The sequence below is a fragment of the Haplochromis burtoni genome, unplaced genomic scaffold (assembly GCF_018398535.1).
Source record: "Haplochromis burtoni strain Fernald_Lab_line unplaced genomic scaffold, NCSU_Asbu1 Contig_78, whole genome shotgun sequence".
NCBI classification, from domain to species: Eukaryota; Metazoa; Chordata; class Actinopteri; order Cichliformes; family Cichlidae; genus Haplochromis; species Haplochromis burtoni.
The window spans coordinates 898,392-918,018 of NW_024582439.1; the positions used below are offsets into that span (position 1 = coordinate 898,392).

Here is a 19,627-nt window from a genome sequence, read left to right on the forward strand (position 1 = left end):
CCCAGTCTAAGAGGGTCATGAAAAGAGAATATGCTACACCAGCGAACATCCGGTTCTTCCTCTTCTTCTTTTCCTGTTGTGGTTTTTCAGTGACTGATACTCTCCACTAAAGCAATATTTATTCAGAAATGTAATTCTTCTGCTGATGTGCTTTCACAGCTGCTACAGGTTACAGATGTACTTACATGTGCATGTTATGAAATAGGCTCCATGTGTGATTACTGGAATATAATGCCCGTACAAAGTAATCAGTTGATTTACATTTCCTTGTTTCATTTTCTCAGTCGTGTGGGTTTTAAGATTCGACTATATATATTTCAGTTTTTGGGTGTATTATTAAATATTAGACGTTACTAAAAATTGTTACATTTAAACTTGGTTTAATATTTTCTACTTTACACCTGTATTTGTTATAAAAATGCATCTGGTGCCATTTTACCAGACATGATACATTCACAGAAGATTACTACTAGTAGTTGTAGTGCTGCTGCTTCTGCTGCTGTTGCTGTGACTGAAATGGATGTAGGATTTGTTGACAGAGCTGCAGTTGAGATGTTTTGTTTTTTTTAAAGAACCATTTCAGACATATTGGTGTTACTGATTTTTATGACTGGTGTTTACTTTCAAATTCACAACTTTGATTAGGTAGACATATTTCAAATATGTTGGCCTAATGAAAAGCAAAGGAGACTTATTGTGCTCTCATCTCATAGAACCCAAGGTGTGCCCAGTGTTTTGTTTTTTTTCTAGGTAGAAAGTTCTGTCTGCCTTGTGGCAGGTATTCACAATTTTATTAAATAGTACATTGAGTAAGGTTTTTTTTTCCCCCTACTACAATAATCTGTGATACCTGTTTGAGTCCTCTGACCCTGTTTTGCACTTGTTAACTGGGAAAATAATGACACGATGCACTCATCCCACTAATCACAAACACACAAATCATGTCTCTTCCATTTCCCCAGATCTGCTTGCATCACAGGAATGTGAGGGAACTAATTTGTACGAGGGATGTTCCTGGTGACTAATTTACTAGTCAAAGAACATTAACCAAAATTAAGAAAGTAATCCACAAAAAGATAAAAGTTGAGTGCAGGCTAAACTTTGTCCGCACAATATTTGAGAGTTGTGTGAGACTGCTGAATCACATTTTATTCAGCATTCACTTCAGTCGTTTTCATTGCTGCTGAAATGTGTGGTTAATTGTGGCAAGCTTGGCACACACAGGTGACGGCAGTAGACTTTCTTACCTTGCATGTTGATGTCCACACATCTGTTGGGTTTTATGGAAGTTTTTCTCTGACACAGTCCAGAGACATACTAGATTAAAAAAACCAATAGTAATAATAAAAAACTGCAGAACTGTGCTGGGTTTTGTGGTTCTCTATGCGAGACAGAGGGAGTACTAATGAAATAATGAAATATGATCTTGTTTTACATGCTAGCATTTCAGCTGCCAACTAGCAAAGGCAGAAACTATTAACCATTCAGGTGAATGATTTAATCTAAAACAATAGCTGGACTAAACTGCTGCGTTTTAAGGTGGTTTGAATTTTTGATTGTGTGAGATGTGTTTATCCCTGTGTATAGCTTAAACAAGGCTGCCTCGGTTTCACCAGTGGTTTGCATTTACCACTTGGTTGTAAAGCATCATTTTCATTTTGATGTGTGTCACCTGGGCCACACCTGTTTCAGTTATTCTTGTGGTTTAATGCCCTGTTGTTGTTGTTTTTGTATTTTTAAACTTTGCCACAACCAACATTTTGTCTCTGAAGTTCTGCCTGACTTGGTGTGTTCTTTGCATGCATCGCACAACATTTTACGTAGCTCCCATTCACTTAAATTGTGGCTGTTGATTTTGGTTGAATGGTTCAAGAAGTTACTTAATACTTTTATCTTGACCTTGATAGAAAATGTCAGGAGATCAAGGAAAGAATTAATAAGGACATGGGAAGAGAGAGCTGCGGTGTGCAGGGAGTCCAACTGCACTCAAAAAGCTTCTTTAATAATGTGATGGTTGATGCCATTGACATGGTTCTGCAGTATGGTGGTGTACCTCTGAAGATGGACTACAAAAAGTGAATATTTTAAGTTTCAAAGTCCTTCCACTTTGTTTTGTCCACTTTTTAAAAATGTAAATCTACGGCCTGCACACAGCGCAAAATCCTGATAACCACATTTTATTGCTGCAGTATAATATCCATCATTCACAAAACACATCAGCAGGTTATGACATGAAATGGAAAACACACTGTTAACATTTACATGATCTGTGTCTCTTGTCAGCTGTGTTGATCGTTTGTTTCTAATGACGGTTGCAAAGTGGGTTGCTATGAATTATGGGATAGCATTAGCTTCTTTCCTTTCATAAAGGATGCTCCAGTGTATCCTCTCCTAAAGCGGGAAATGAATGAAGCATTGAAGGACCTTCCCTGAGTATCTAGAGAATTCGATCCAGCTCTTATTAAGGCTGCCACGCAGATACTTCCTGGTCACTTCACTCTGTAAGCAGATTTGACCATTCATCCAGAACTTGTGGTTGTATTTTACTCGTGAGCATGAGAAGGTGGATTTGGAAAATAATCTAAGCCGTGAGCTCGTGGTGGCCTCCCACCAAACATACAGATCCAGTATACAGTGACACAAATACAGTAATAGAAAGCCAGCGCAGGCCACGGTTCTCCTGTGTGTTGATGTATGAGCGCGTCTGGGAATGGAAGGATACAAGTGCAGCCTGGCTTAGGAAGAGAGGGAGAGAGAGGAGTGGTATGGACTGTCTGGGGTTGCCATGGGAACCCAGCTGCTAAAACCAGGCAGGGTCAGTGTGGAAGAGAGGCTGCATGCAGCGCGAGAGAAGGGATGCCACCCGGAGGCCTGTTTGCAAACTACACAAACATCATACGCACTGAAGTTCAGGCTGAATTCATCTTTAAATAGTAAGAAAGGAAAAAGAATATTAGCTCTGTTTAGTGCAGAGTTTTCTTTCATCCTCTGTCATTATGGATTATTTCCTATCACCCGGTTGTTCAGGCCTGTAGAGCTTAGTTCAGGCTTATGCAATCTGCACTGATACTGTAGACGCCCCTGTCTAATATTAGTCATTGGTTATTGACTTTTGATTAGGGGAAAAGAGGAAAAGCTCATTTTCACTGGGTCACTGGTTGACTTCCAAGCGGAACAACTAATTTGACATAGAGGCTGCTGTTGTTTACAGGCAAGAGATTTGAAACCTGCTCGATAATGTTGATTTAGACTATTTTTACTAGGTTTTCTATTTCTGGCACAGACTCATTCAGTAGCTTACTGACAGCGCATCGATGTCGGGCTTCAATATTATTTAGAGAAACCCATAAGTCAATGGCACAGTGAGAACTGTATTTGGGAGCTCCACATGGGACACAGTTCACTCCCAATGTTCCCACTGTAGCTCCAATTCAGAGGCTGAGACTATTTTAAACAGAGGTAATGTAATGGTCCACACAGACACTAAGCAGAGACAAAAGGGCATTACAGGCTATTTTACATTTTTATACAACACCTTTCAAAACCATGACTTGATGCCGGCCTGGAAGGCGAAATGGAGGCCTTGAGATAAAGCAGGCTCTTTTGTTTACACAAGATTTGGTTTGACTTTCAGGAGTGTCTCCGTTCTTGCTCCTATATTTAGGAAGTACCCACTGAGCCGTTGATGGATTTGTCTAGTTTCAGATCCATCTCCCAAACTGCACAGTGTTCCTGTTTGGATGGATGAGCTGAACCCCGGGCTTGGATCTTTCCAGCAGGTGACCGGGATCCTGCACAGCTCCACCTTCGCTGTGTCCCACCGCACGTGGCCCTGCGTGCTGTACCAGCTCAATACATCGGACAGGCCGTGTTATGTGACGAGCTGTGCAGCGCTGCCAGTTTTGTTAGGATACTGGGCGTGTTTTGTAAGAGAAGACAGATGAAGTGTTGAGTGGAAGTTCTTCTTTAAGTTTACAGTTGGTGTGTAGATACTAGTTTAGGTTAGACTTTTTGAAATGAGTACAAGTACAGCTGAAAACATTAGTCTGCTGATATAAATATAATCAACTCTTTGGGTCATTTTTTAAAAAGAAATCTGCATTACTAAAGTGTTTTCAGCAACAATAACAGAATACGCTGCTTTTTGTTTTTATGAAATTTTTGTAAATTCATGGCATTATGTTTTTGCAAAAAGTCTCTGTCGCCTTATTTGACATAAGTTTATGCATTTTCCTGTTATTTCTAACCATTTCATAAACATGGCTATTATGCTAAAGTAAATTCCGGTAGTTTTCCTTTCCTTTCGGGGGCACACCAAAAATTCCTCAAAGCAGGAAAACCCCCAGCACTGCTAGCTTGAGAAAAAGTAGACACCTGAATTTGTTATCTTTGGCTGTTGGAAATTGTAATCATCTTCTGACATTTTATAGCCGCAGTTGTTAATAGAAGTGGGAAAGTCCTCAGAGAAAGTGGTAATTCATTTAAACACAGTTAAAGTGGGAAATACTGAACTGTGAAAAGAGGTTTGAATATTTGATTTTAAAGCAGTAAATGCAAAGACAGTTTGTACTTTGCATGCAAATGGGTGTTTTCAAAGGGCTTAATTACCCATAATGCTCTTGGAAATCAATGCAATGAAAAAAGATGCTGACTACTCATGTTAAGGGGCAAGTTTTGCCTAGTTTTAATGTATGAAAGCATGTGTTTGTTTTTTTTGGTTTTTTGTTTTTTTTTTGTTGTTGTTGTTGCTCAAAACAGACTAAATTGTATGTGGTGACCACAACTAGTCTGCATATAATTCAATTTGTGTTCTCTTAACTGTAAAATTCACAGACTTCTGTTATTTTCAGCCACTTTCTAAGCAACAAACGTATTGAAGCTTGATTAAATTAAGCCCAGCTTAAGAAAAACTGCTTTTCACATTTATTCAGAAAAATATTTGGGGACTTGGATATATACAACTTGTACACAATACAAAACTGAATTAAATGCACATTACAGATAAAAATACGCACAGTTCAAACAGAAAACATTTAAATGGAGGGTTACCAGTTAGAAACAGTGCAGTGGGTCTGTTGTATCCAGCAGTGTGTTTTCAGGCGCTGTCACCAGCCAGTTGGAGACTAAAGTGAGAGTCCATTATACTGGCCCGAGCGCTCAAAATATGGAAACTATTGATCGGATCCTCTGAACTGCTAATTAAAGATGGTCCGCTATTTGTAAAAAGTCAACCCAATTATCAAATGAGCACATGAGTCTGGGTTGCTGTGGGTCGGTATGAAGGTTTCCAGTGTGTTGGAGGGGATTTCTTTTTCCCCCCCCCAGTATTTATTCCTGTTTTTTGATGTCTTCAATTTTGTATTGCTTTGGACACGTGCTTTTTTTTTTTCCATGCACATAATTAGATTTTAGCACAAATTTAAAAGTGATCTGTTCTATTTTGGTCGTCTCCTCCAGATATCTGGTTTATTTTGGTTGTTTCCTTGTTGTGCCTGTTGCAAGGCAAAAATGTACCCGAAGAAGGTGCTGTGGAGCTGGGTGGCCAGTGACCCTGAGCTCCTGGTGGAAACATACCCACCATGAAAATCTTCCCCCTGCACCAACATGTTGCCCGGGGCACTTTGCATTAACTGTCCCTCAACATATCGGAGTGCTTGAGTGAAGCTCAGCCTGCGTATGTGCAATAATGCTTGTGTATGTGTTTCATGGAAAGACTAGACAAATGGCATAGAAGAACTAGAGGGGGTGCACTGCTAAGTGAAATGAACAGCTTAGCCATTTAGCGCCATAAAGGGGCTTTTTTTTTAACCTGAAGATAGCACTGTGAAAGCTCATCTCAAGCAGGGACGTGTGACGATGTTGTTTGTGCCGTGGTTTAAGTCGAGTTTTGGGAATTGTTACATCCTCGCTTTAGAAAGTAAACAAAAACGGTAAAGAAAGCTAAAAATTGTTACGATGCCTCTCATTGGTGGGGTCTGACTATATTGAACTTGCTGTGTAGTATATTTCTTATGTCAATCCATACGATTCTGCCCACAACAAAGTTTATACATAGCACACAGGCTGGCCCACAGCACCAGCCCAACACAAAAAGAATAAGAGGGGGACTGTTAGAGAGCAGATTGTTGGTATTTTTTCTTTTTAACTTTAAATATATATATATATATACAGAAACAAACTGTCATGAAACAGTAAAAAGCCTTCTTTATAAGAGCGCTACTGTGCCAGGCTAAAAACAAATGAGAAATTACATCTCATTTAATGTGGTTTGATGGTTGTGAACAAATTTTAAAGTCATAAAACTAATTCATAAATGCCAAGCATAGTTTTCTGTGTATATATTGTACACATGCTAAAAACAAAGTGGCAAAATGGCGGCCTGCTATCCCTCCAAAGCCACAAATATGACAAAATGACCACATCACACAAAGATCTCAGACGCCAGCGTTGAGCAGTTCTCGGAGGAAACTGAAGAAACGGAGCACAAACCACAGATTTCTCTGGACCTTAAACCCGTCTATTTGTAGCACTCAACCAGAACAGCTGTAGTCACTGTAAACTGCACTGAAACCTTTTGATAAGGCATTATCTGGTCGGCCACTTGATGATCAATGTTATCTTTTTCGGCCTTTTTTCCTGGATCCAGTACTCTTGTTTTTTCTCTTTCTTTTTCTAGCCTCTTGCCTGGTACAGAGACTATATTTGGATCTCCATTGCTCTACCAATAGTACTTCTGTCACATGGCAGTCACAAAGCACTCAGTAATTATAACCTAGCTGGGTTTCTGCAAGGAAGGCTGACTAAAAATACTCTCATATTGTTGCAGCAATGGGGCAAAAAAGCTGGAGAATTTTAAAAGGCTTTGCCTGTATTTTTGCGTGTCTGTGTGTGAGGGAGGAACACTTTAACATATACTGCGCCGTCTCAAATAACAGTGCAGTGCAGTGGGGTTTACTGGTTGTGTTTCTCGTCTCCAGAGAAGCGCTAATTGGTAAATAATATAATTAATTGTGTAATATGATGGGTGTGCTTCATGTTGTATGACTTCAGAGCCAGGACAAAAAGTAAACGCTGTGCTCTAAACCACAGATTCGTGTTTTCTCTCTCTCAGCGCTTATTTTTATTTATCCGTCACATCTTTGTGTTTATTTAAAATCATGTTTTGTCTGTTATTGTACTCAAAGTGAACTTGATTATTTTCTTGATCACTAACCTGGCGTTATTTTGGTAATTGAGTATTTCTGAATGTGTGAATTGGATAATTTATAGTTGACAGGTGAAATTGTTTAAAATATTGAATAAATGATAAGTGATAGGTACTTAAATGCATAATATATTGTGTAACACGCGCAAACACGTCAACCGAAAAGGTGACAGACTTATGGAAAACATGAGTATTCTGGTTTTAGATGATAAAGCATGTTTGAATGATGCTTTTGAAGGAGCTTAAAATGTAAGAAATATTGAAGAGGAATTGACGAGAGCCTTTAAATTCACAATTCACAACTTGTAACATCAATCAAAGTTATAAAATAAAGCAAAAAAACCTCGATGCAAGTCAGCTTCATACTTTTTATCAGCTATTTGAGTTTGAATATTTTGAGATTTTTTTTTTTTTTTTATCACAAATCTTTGTTACATCATCTCAGGTTCTAGGACTTTGATTCATCACCATATTCTGACATTTCATAGAGGAAACAATTAAGGCAGCAGACTAACCACTAAGAAAAGTGTGAGTCTGAGACCTGATCTCATGAAATCTTCACGCTGAATTGGCTTCCTACCTGATGAAACATTTTCAGAAGCCCACATTGTTTACAGAGTCTGGTTGGGGTTTTTTTGTGTGTGTTTTGCTGCCCATTTGTCTGTAATTGCCTATGTGCATCATTGACCTCTATACTCGTCAGAAATAACTTAAAATTAAATTCTCATTGCTACGACCCCAGCTCCCCAGGGGAAGGGAAACATTAACAACCACTTGAAAATGGGTTTGGGGAAAATTATCATCTTTTACTGAGTTGAAGTCTACAGAAATAATATAGCTAAGCGGAAAATAAAAATAGGACAGCTAAAGGAAGCAAGAGCTGCTAAAAATAATTATAACCAAAAGAGACTCTTACCTTAGGTTATTTTCAGCTTCCTGCTAAAACCATATAACAAAATAAACAAAAACGCTAGTTTTACTTGTCTTCACAAACTCCTCAAACTGAACACAAGATGATGTGGATTTTATTGTTTACTTTTTTTTCCTTTCCTGGGAAACGCTGGCCAGTTTTGTTTATTCAGGACTCAAACCACTAACATTATACACATAATAGAATTATAGACAAAGAGATGGTAGATGCAGGGAGACACGTAACCATACAAGATGTAAGATGTAAGATAGAAAATCCCACATGGATTGTGACGTTTCGTTACAAAGCAAACCATGTCCATAAACGTCTCTGGTGTATGTGTCAGGTCTGTAAAGATGATTTTCAGGCTGAATTGAATGTCTAAAACGTGTATTCACGTTCACCTTCAAAGGTCAGGTTGTAAATCAAAGACATTAAAGAATTGTGGGAATTTTACATGCTGGATTAGAGTGTTGATCCAATGGAGAGGAAGGGTAGTAAAATAATAAAAGGACAATTTTTAGATCCCAACTCAGGCTATGGTAATGTGTCCTGAGCACTTCATCTGTTACTTACTTAAATATTGCATAATTAAAACGGCACAAAAAGAAATTACATTACATACATGTATTTTGGACGTCAAATGCGATGTATAACCGGCTGATTTTGGACAGCATTTTTATTATTTTTTTTAAATAATGATGGCGTATTTGGTTTCCAAGTGAACTGCTAGAGTTAATTTCAGATGTGACCTTCCTTTTCTCTGTACTGCATACGTTAAACGTAATCATCCTGCAAGCGTATTTACTGTTCATGTATATGTATTTACTGTGAGAAAGTGGAGTGCTCTTTCAAAAATAGCCTTACTTCTCCTTTTTTGTGGGCAGAAACAGTTGGTGTGATGAAAACATTGTTGTCGGAGCACATGAGCAGCGTCTCTGTTATCTAATGGTTCATAATAGAGCATTCATTCTCGGTTATTTAATTCTCATTGGGTGTGTTAGGTGTGCTACTTGTAGGGCTGAAGTGAAAATGAACGGACTACAAAAATTCTAAACCTGAACGCGGATCTTCTGACGCTTTGGGTTTCCTGTGCACCGCAGCCGTGTTGGCTGTCTTGTGATAATGTGAAGCTGGCGAGCGTTTGGGTAGAAAATGAAGGATGTGAGGGGGAGCCTGTTTGGTCCACATCTGTGTCCTACTTACTAGAATCACTCACCAGCTTCAGATGTAGATGAGGAAACTTTGTAAGATGTACACACTTTTATCCCCTCTGCTCTGACAGACACTTTGTACCATTCTTTCTATAAAATGTGTCTGCCATATGGCATGGCTGTGACCTGGAGCACTTTGGATTTAATTTGAAATAAAGCAGGGTGATGGAGATTTAGATGTTCTCTTCCTGATGGAGTAATCAATCAGGTGATGGAATAATGTATATGCTTTTTGGGAAAGTGACATTTTCAGTTGTTTAAATTGTTTAACCCATAGTCCTCCAAAATAATAATAGAAATATTATAGTTTGCTGCCCCTCCCTGAACCTGGTTCTGCCGGAGGTTTCTTCCTGTTACAAGAGAGTTTTTCCTTTACACTGTCTACAAGAGTGTGCTCACAAGGGGTCATCTGATTGCTGGTGTTTTTCCTCTCTAATATTGTTGGATCTTTACATTACCATACAAGTGCCTTTAGGCGATTGTTGTATTGATTTGGCGCTACATAAATAAAAGTAAATTGAAATTGAATTTTTCACATCTTCAATGTTTTGCTTTTTTTGGTTTTTGGTTTTCACAAAGAAAAAAAAAAAGGGGGAAAAACTTTTTAAATTGTTGTCACTTTACTTTAGGAAAGTAAATAATCATTAAATCATATAAACTGTGTGCGAGAGAGCGCAGTTTATAGCTTTTTTTTTTTTTGCGAGTAACATGAATTTTGTGCAGTAAGCACATTTGTATTGTAAAAAGCATTTTTGCTTTGTGCCCTGTTGTTGGTTAATTTCTTACCCTGTCATTCAGTGTTGCTTAATAGTAAAGCTGTTAACAACAGCAAGCTAGATATCAGTGAATCCGTGCTAAAAAGAATAATGTTGAAATATTAACAGCTGATCTATACATTTGGCTCGTGGACTTATTCTTAAAAACATTGCGCCTTGTCTTTTCAAATACCCGTGGTGTATTTTAAATGTATCATGGCCCTTGGACCGGCCTTGCTGGAGTCTTTTCATGATGTGATCCAGATGATCCAGGGGCCTGCGTGACCATGTGTCCCCAGCCTCGGTGTCCTCATCCTGCCTGCTGTGCAGCAGAGAGGCCCAGCTGCTGCTGCTACCGCTGCACATGCTCTCTCAGTAGTGAAGAGATGGCAACAGCAAGCTGTCTAACCTCCACAGTAACCGCCTTATGTAATCACTCTGGCTAGAGACAGACCAAAATAGCCCAGACTGAGCAGGCCTGCCCTCTTGTGGCATACAGCTGCCTTAACACCGGCCTAGCAGGCCTAAAACAGGAGTCAGACATGGCAGCAGTTTCCTGCAGCATTCAGTGTAGTATGTAAATATTTTAATGTACTGCACAGATATAGCAAAATGCATTATGTGCCATTTGTAGTTTCCAGCTGATCAGATCTGGAGTTATATTTTTGGGTTAGTTCAGTGAAGGCGACGTATTTATGAAAACAATGGTCAATTATTTTATAGTTTTACAGTTTAGTGACTTTACATTTTGTATGTTGATGACTCTTTCCGCAGCACATACAAAATGGTTGGAAGACAAACAAACTTTAACTACTCTTCTGTTCCCTCCTTTGCAGTTTCCTGGACAGAATTGATTCTGTAAGACAGAGTGACTACACGCCAACAGACCAGGTCAGTTCTCCTGCCAGTGTACTCGGTATTAAATGTATAAATCACCAGCAAAACCCTGCCTGCTGTTTTTCTTTCTTTTTTCCCCCTCCTTTCCCTGAACTGCATGTTTTGTTTCTTTGTGTTCACTACGTGTAGGACCTGCTACGCTGCCGAGTGTTAACTTCAGGGATTTTCGAGACGAGGTTCCAAGTAGATAAAGTGAACTTTCAGTAAGTCTCTGCTTAACTTTAACAAGGACATAAACACACACATTGAAGACATGTTTGTCCCCATTTATTGTTTGCCAACTTTTGTAAACCCTGTTAGCAGCTTGTGTAGCCAGGAGGTAATAAGGCTACTTTGAAAAAAAGTCCAATTTGACATGGAAATTAAATAAAATAGTTGGGAACAGGGTTAAAATGGGACCTTTGGGGTTGACTGCACAAAGCTGATCCAAAAATCTGTGTTTCTAGATATTTGTCTATTTGATAAACAAAATGTATTTTATCTGTGAGTCAATGGAAAAAGGAAAGGTTTTATTTATTTATTTAAGTTTTCCTTTGGGTGAAGAGCCAAACTTTTTTGGGTGGGGCAAAATGTTTTGTATATAAGAAGAAAAAAGTCTGATTTTTAGGCAGAAAAACATGAAGCATGCCCGAACTAGTTGTGTAAACAGTACAGTCTTCCAGAAATTTTTCATCAGCTAAGAAACTATAGCCACATCCTACCGAACTAACGGAACAGCACACCAGGATTCAACATAACCATCTGATGGCCCGTTAAAAAGTAGGCTGGGAAGTTGATCAGCAGTTGCCAGCAGTATTTTCACATTAGTTGGTTTAAATGTGAAAGAAAGCTGTTTTTTGGGGTGGGGGGGTTACACACTGATGCACACATAGCTCAGCTAACTTTAACTTTGAGTGTCGACAGCAACCACACCCCTCTACTGGGCCAAGCCTACAAAGGGACAAACGATTTACACTAATTATTTTCAGATTTGAATTATTATTATAAAATATAAATCTACTAGCAGATGATGCTATATTATCATAGATTATGGCAGCTGTAATCAGAGGAATTAAAGTGGCACTACTGAAAATGTGTTCTGCCGGCTCTGGATATTGGTCTGGTTTTGTAACACAGATCTGGCAACCCTGACGTGTACATATAAATACCAGAAGGTCTCAGTTTTCATTGCCACATTCCTCTTTGTTTGTTGTTTGTTGGTTTTTGATGAGACGCCATTATAAAGTACTTATGGGAAGGATCAGTATTATCATTGTGTTTCCAGCTCATTCCATTATTTACACCCCTATGAACAAAATAATCACGAGCCCCGTATTCCTTCTAAAATTGGTTTATCTAATATTGCCTTTTATGCAGCAACTTTTCCGAACTCCACAGAATTGTGAAAATGAGCCCATCTAGGTGTTTTCCGGATTTCCAGTAATTTTCTTTTTTTTTTTAAAAACATTGGACTGTGCCTCCTTGTTGGATCACTGCCCTCTTGGGTGTTATTGCTATATTTACTCTGGCCTCGTGTTAAGAGCCTCAAATGTCATAAGTTTGTTCCTTTGAACAAAACCCTGAGCCCACAACCTGCTCAGCAGCTGGAAGATGAGGTAGAAATGCACGTCATAGAGGTGACTAAAATGCAAAATGATTCCCCTGCGGTCGACCAGTGTGATTTCTGAGCCTGTTGCAAGTTATTTACTGTTGGTTACAGTTATTAGAGCAGCCGATAAAGGTTAGAGTAAATGTTTTGTAACAGCTTTGATGATGTCAGATGAGGTGACCCATTTCCGCAGTCGCAGACACAACAGTCTTATTCTACCATCTGAAATGGGCCTTTGTATCACATTATATCATCCTAAACGACTGGTTAAAAAAAGGTCTGGGTCATGACTTCCCTTTGGGTGTGCGTTTGTCATTATTCGGCTTTGATGACTCCCAAACATCCAGCCAGGGTCACACAGACATTACAAATAATTTCGCCCTTCGTAACATTTATTAATTAATGGATTATTTATGCGTCCACAGCCGTTCCGTAAGTGTCAAGGATCTCTTTTTGCAAACCAGAAGCACATGTAATACGAGACAGAAACACGTCTTTTGTGAAGATTTTTAATTTTAATTTGAGTCTTTATCAGGACAATCTGTGAAACAAAACTGGTGTGTCAGTGCCGTACAGTATGTACCTGATGCCCCCCAGTCCTGAGTGATATGAGCTCTTTGATCAGAAGAGGGCAGCAGCGAGTATCTGACCCATTACTGTCTCTTCCACAGCATGTTTGATGTTGGGGGCCAGAGAGATGAAAGGAGAAAATGGATTCAGTGCTTTAACGGTGAGACTTTTCCTCCTTGTTTTCCTTCAAATAGCCACACTGTACATCCTCGACCTGCAGCTCATTCTCCTCCCATTACATCCTGCCCATCTTAAGGCATTTTCTCTCAGCTCCAGCATCCCGTCAGTTGCACAAGGACCAGTCCAAATCTTAAACTGGTATTGAAGAGCCTAGTCTTTTGACTTGTTTATAGTCAAATCTGAGCTGTCTCGTTTTTTGTTTTCCTTGACACAAAGTGCTCTTTTAGTCAGTTGTTTCTATTTTTAAATTTTCTCCTGGTTTTGGTTTGCATATTACTATAAATTTTGCTTTCCTTCTCACTGCGCTATTGTGTGTTTTTTAAACCTTGAATGTTAATACATTTCCCTTAACTGGAAAGCACTTTGTGTCCACTCCCGTAGTTTTGAATGCCATATAAATAAAGGTGATTTGACACGACTTGAATATACTCCTTAAGACCAGTGACGTCAAAATCTATCTCATGTTTTCTTCCAGACGTCACTGCGATCATCTTCGTGGTGGCCAGCAGCAGCTACAACATGGTAATAAGGGAAGACAATAACACCAACAGGCTACGGGAAGCTCTGGACCTCTTCCGCAGTATTTGGAACAACAGGTGAGTCCCTATTTGTTGTGGGGTTTTTTTTTTTGTTTTTTGTTTTTTAACTCAATGTTAGAAAATGCTCACTTTCCTTTTGCAATGTTAGAGAAGGCCCACATAAGGCTTAAAAAGTAGTAAATATAAGTAAATAAAACCTGCTTCTGTCTCACCTTTATCGTGATGTGTGTAAATGACTGTCAGCTTTATCTTTGAAAATCCCAAAATTTCCACGACTGAAGGGTGAAGCTTGTGCAGTTTCTTTAATGGTGTTTTTTTTCTTTTGTTTGTTTGTTTTCAGATGGTTACGCACTATATCCGTCATATTATTCCTGAACAAGCAGGACATGCTGGCTGAGAAAGTACTAGCTGGAAAATCCAAAATTGAAGACTACTTCCCTGAATATGCTCGCTACACCATACCAAATGAAGGTTTGTTCCTTCCTCAGTGCACCTCGTCTATGTCCAGACAGACTTTTGAATTCCTCGTATCGTCTGTATTAACGTTAAATTTCTTCTTCTTTTTTTTTTTTTTTTTTTTTTTTTTAGCAACTCCTGAACCCGGTGAAGACCCGAGAGTGACGAGAGCCAAGTTCTTCATCCGAGACGAGTTTCTTGTAAGTGTATCAGCGTATGTCTGAAGTGAGCTGAAGTCAATCAGTGTCCAGCCACGAATACACTTGTCCTGTTAATTCATAACTTAGTATTTTACACACGTACCTGTAATCCCAGCTGAGCCTGTTATGTTGCTTTGAACCTGATGAACCTTTTCTGGTGGTGCCGACCTCCTTGTGGGGACAAGTTGTCCGCAGATGCGCAACGCTGATTTCAGCAGGTACAACTGCTGCTACGAGTCCTGCCGCTGATCGCGAAACACATTCTGTAGGGTTAAAAATTAAATTCGGTTGCATTTGTTTTTACTATAAATGGCTGTAACGAAGCTGTTTTTGCATGGCCTTTTTTGTATACACTCTGTAGTCACAAATAATCTTTACAACACAAATAACATTATTATACAGATTATAACTTTATTAGTAGGATTTAATGCTGCAGCAATAACTTGAAGCATTTAGTTGAGGAAGTGAAGGGGTTACATCTGTTCTTGGTGTTTGAATGTGAGCTGTCCTGTGGCTGAATTTCTTTCTTTCATATCAAAATAGTGACTCCAGCGTTTCAGTTTAATAGTGACCAATGTTGTTCTTATTTAGTGGGTAGAACAAATATGGGTCTAGTGTGGTTATCTGGCCAGTGTTTAACACGCTAGACACACTTATGGTCATGTAAGCTGTATTTAGGGACTGATTGCTCTAAAATTACTTGCCTCAGTTTCTAGTAATGACAGCGAGCTTGAAAGCTGTGAATTTCCCAGAAATAAATGCGTTATGATAGTACTCCTGTTACCTGGGACAGATACCTGGGAATATGTGTGACGGGAATCACGTACTCCAAATGTAGTGCACTTTTAGGAAGAATTATGCAAATTACAGACTTCCTCGTATCACAACTATGTTTTGGTGCACATTGGTGAAAGATGTCATTTTTACAGATGCAAACTTTTTACAAAAATGAAGACGAAACAAGCGCGGCACAGTGTAACTGCACATAACTACTGAGCCACTTTGTCGTCAGGTAGAATAATATTTTAAGTGTGAATTGTTAGGGGAACCCCCTGCCCTCAGAGTGTTTTCATCAGCGTCTGATACACACATCAGTCAGAATTAAACTGTGGCAATCTATTCATGCCTGTGATGTGATATCTAACCCATAGAGGGCGCTAAAAATAAGAAGTTGAGAGGCCTTTAAGTGTCAAAGTACTGAAAGTGCACAGAAAACTTAGAATAGCATTGGCTTTAGCACATTAATCTTAAATATGCTGAGCAATATTCAAGGTAAGAAGCAGGAAGAGCTAAATGCTTCAGCTGAATTGAATAATTTAAATAATATATAGTAAGGCGTGTGCTTTATTCAAAGATGAAATAAAACTATTTATCATCACATTTACAAACAAAAAGAAAACTGATGTGTGAAATTAAGAATGGTTAAAGGCCTGCTAAAGTCAGTCAAACCCAGTGGTGTTCAGAACAGATGTGATCCAGATATTTTGAGTAAAATGACAGTGAAGTGCTCAGATGAGTCACAGTTTAAGCTGCAGAGGCAGGAAGTAGTGTGATTTTTAGGTGGGGATGGTGCTGTAAGAACTTTTAGCTGTAAAGAAAAATCAAATAATGAAGGGAAGAAACGAGAGCAGCAGATCTGAGAAACTGAGGGAACATCAGGGAGGCTAAACGTGTGCTCGCGGCGTGGAGGATGTGACGTGTCATGTCTGTGTCCTCCTCAGCGGATCAGCACTGCGAGCGGCGACGGCAGACACTACTGCTACCCCCACTTCACCTGCGCCGTTGACACAGAGAATATCCGGCGGGTGTTCAACGACTGCCGGGACATCATCCAGAGAATGCACCTGCGGCAGTACGAACTCTTGTGATGGGAGACCGACTCCGTCAGCCTTCTGTGTTTTTTTTTTTTTTTTTTTTTTTTGTTTTTTTCTCCACCATTCTGCAACCTTGACGAACCTTTCCTCCTGCTCCTCCCTGACTCTTCACCCCACATCCCCAGAAGAAACCCACCCCGACCGCCCCTCCTGTCGAGGACTACGAAGTACTACTGAAGTGTGTCAAATCCTCTTCCTCTTTTTAACTTCTTAGCTTTTTGTACTACTTTTTGTTTTCTCTCTCCGAGATTTCGTCCCCATTTCACAGATGTAAAAGGAAAGCTGGGGAACAAAGTTGATGTGTGCCGCTTCTTTTTTTTTTTCTTCTTCTTCTTCTTTTAATCCTTCCTTTTTGAATGCCTTGATTTTTGTCATTCCACTAAGCCTTGGGCTACCTCCTTTTATTTTATTTTTTGCCCCTTTGTGTCCACTTTTTTTTGGCTTTGTCTTTGGACTTGGACTGGTGGGCGAGGACACATAAAACACACCTGGAGGACCTCAGTGCAGAGGCAGTATGTGTGTGTAATGAAGAGAGGGAGGAATGCCATGTGAACGAGTGTGTGTTTAACCGCCATGACCCCTCACCACCTCTTGTAATATTTTTTTTTTTTTTTGGCCTGTCACCCCGCCCTCAGCCTCTCTGACCGCCTTCTTCTCCCCGCGTTGAAGACGGCTGGACGGAGAGGGAACCGAATGGATGAAGACATAAATGCACTTTGCATCAGGTTCCTTAATAACTTTTGTTTTTTTTGTTGTTGTCTGTGTTTTTTTGTTTTTGTTTTTTTTTCCAGAGGAAGCATACACACAATGTAGCATCACAATATTTATTATCCTGTCGCCCTGCTTGCCGAGCTGCAGGGCGGACCGAGCAGCCGAGAAGACGTGTGGAGCGAGAGATTAAAGATGGGAGGGGGGCAGAAATTACGGCGACTAGAAGACGGATTTTAATGAAGGAAAAGGGACTGAGCTCTCTGCACCTTAGCCCTGTTGCCTCCACGGACTCGGACCTGCCTCCTTTTTCCACACAAACCATCCTTTTAGCTTAGAGATACTGATGGGGAGGAGGGTGGGTGGGACGGGAGAGAAAAAAAATGTATTGTTTTGTTTTTGTTTTTGGTTTTTTGGGGGGGTTTTTGTTAACTTGTACACTGTGCAAGGTTGAATTATCCTGTACAGACTGTAAAATGTAATATTATTTTGTACAACTTAATTGAAAGAAAAACAAATCTACTTGTAGATCTTTGTGCCTTGATTATGGCTGTACCTGTAAATGAGCTCAGATGTAAGTATGTTTTCAACTGCGCTGTACAGCTTGATGTCAAACTCTATCGGCAGCGAAAGACTGCAGGTAGGGGACTTTCTCTGTAGAGTTTAGTTTTTTCTGGTTTATAAAAAAAAAAAGAAAAAAAAAGGAAATGCTGTTTAGTAAGAAATAAAAAAATAGGGGAAAAATCCTAAAAACCTGTATACATTATGCAAATTAACCACTTACCTGCAGTGAAGACCAGATGTTGCAGCGCCATGCCTTTTTTTTTTTTTCGTTCTCTTTTATTTTTTTTGTTTTGTTTTCCCTCCTTTTGTTATATATATTTTTTGAATTTCACAGCTTTAAACAAACATTTGAATTCCATTGAAAGTGTCCAAATTGCAACCTGGTGTTGTTTTAATAGGAACCAACGTTTTTTCGATATGAAGTGCGTGTGCGTACGCGCGCGTGTGAGCGATCCGTACTGATGTGCGTGCCTGTGCGCATGTGTACATAAAACAAACATAGACTCACAGATGCATTGTGTGAGTGTGTGTGTGAGAGTGTTGGAGAGCAAGTGTGTATGTGTGTATAAAATTTTATAAATGTATGTACATGTAAATTTATAGGTCTATATAAATATATATGTACAATTATACATGTTTAATTATGTGTGTGCCTAGGTGTACATACCTATGTATGTATACGGTAAATATGTATACATACACACATAGGAAAGCATGTTTAGAATGGAGATGAATAAATGAGAGCGTGCAATATTAGTAATTCTTTGGTCCTTTGGAGCCATACCCGATGGCACAGGCACTATGAATGTGTGAGCAGCACCCAACAAGACGAGCTCTTCTCCTTGTACAAACAGCATCAGCCTTTTCTTCTGCTACAGTACACGTCTATCCCCAACAGAGAGTGAACTGACTGGAGGTGCAAAAACCTTGTTTGGCCTGGGAGGATGATTAAATGACATTTTTATTTTCTTTAAATAAAGAGGCACATTAGAGGACTTTGCTTTATTTCCATCTTGGTGTCCAGTTGTGTCCGGATTTTCTTTATTCATTGGTGATTAAAAATAAATAAATAAAAAAAATGTGGGAGACCGAAACGGCCAAAACAAACAAAAACAAAAAATGATTAGATAAGTAAATCAATATGCCATTAAATGCACCAAATATTGGGTGAGCATTTATAAAATGTGAAACTAATAAATACTTAATACTTGGTATAAATCTCTAACATTAAAATGGTATAAATGGCGATGGTCAGTATTTAATACTGCATCAAGTAAGTTTTAATTTGATTCTTTAAATGTTTACACGTGTGTCACTTTTCCACTTTATCTAATTTCCCATTGAATTTTGACTTTATACCCAATTTATTACTTTTAATATAATTTCTCATTTTCCTCACCCACAAATAGTTTTTCTATCGGTTATTATTTGTAATACAAAAGCAAATAAAGCAGAAATATTACTCGTCACATTCTACAAATTAATTTATATTTGATGCATTTCGGCCATGTTAATTTTAATTCCTTAGACAATAACTAATGAATTGATAAATATGCAAATTAATGCATCAGAAATAATAGTTATAAGTTATGCATAATTGTGTTTTCATGTGGTTCTGTTAGTTTTTTACAATTACATCGCCTTAACAATATTTTACTTTCTCGCATTAGTTATTAGTTTCGAAATCTGTTTACTTCTGTATTTTCTTCTGTATTTTTCATGCGTTTCAAAGTATAAATACAAAAGCAAATTAACCTAAATATCAATTTATGCCGATTGTTATGGATTTGTTAATACCTACATTTTTCATATTTCTTTCATGCATCTAAAGGCATGTAAGGGTTATTTAATTACTATATTTGTTATTTTTGCTGTTTTGTTACTAATATTTGAAACTATTGTGAGGAGAGCGAAGCTGGGTACTTTCGGTATCTTTTTGTTTTTAACTTTGAGATGATCATGATAAAC

At 38.8% G+C, this 19,627-nt stretch overlaps 1 protein-coding gene across 3 annotated transcripts in view; it reads left to right on the forward strand.

Moving 5' to 3' along the window:
- LOC102292352 (guanine nucleotide-binding protein G(olf) subunit alpha) overlaps window positions 1-18,716 on the forward strand; it is a 53,965-nt gene extending 35,249 nt beyond the window's left edge. For 2 of the 3 annotated variants that reach the window (XM_005924578.2, XM_005924579.3), the window contains exons 6-12: window positions 10,920-10,974; window positions 11,110-11,183; window positions 13,240-13,298; window positions 13,794-13,914; window positions 14,198-14,328; window positions 14,446-14,513; window positions 16,235-18,716. In XM_005924578.2, the coding sequence (XP_005924640.1) occupies window positions 10,920-10,974; window positions 11,110-11,183; window positions 13,240-13,298; window positions 13,794-13,914; window positions 14,198-14,328; window positions 14,446-14,513; window positions 16,235-16,381 (655 nt within the window). In that variant the 3' untranslated portion in view covers window positions 16,382-18,716. Of the gene's footprint in view, window positions 1-10,919; window positions 10,975-11,109; window positions 11,184-13,239; window positions 13,299-13,793; window positions 13,915-14,197; window positions 14,514-16,234 lie in introns of all 3 variants that reach the window. The other variant, XM_042222006.1, reaches the window with a different exon arrangement.
- The last annotated feature ends 911 nt before the right edge of the window (window positions 18,717-19,627 follow it).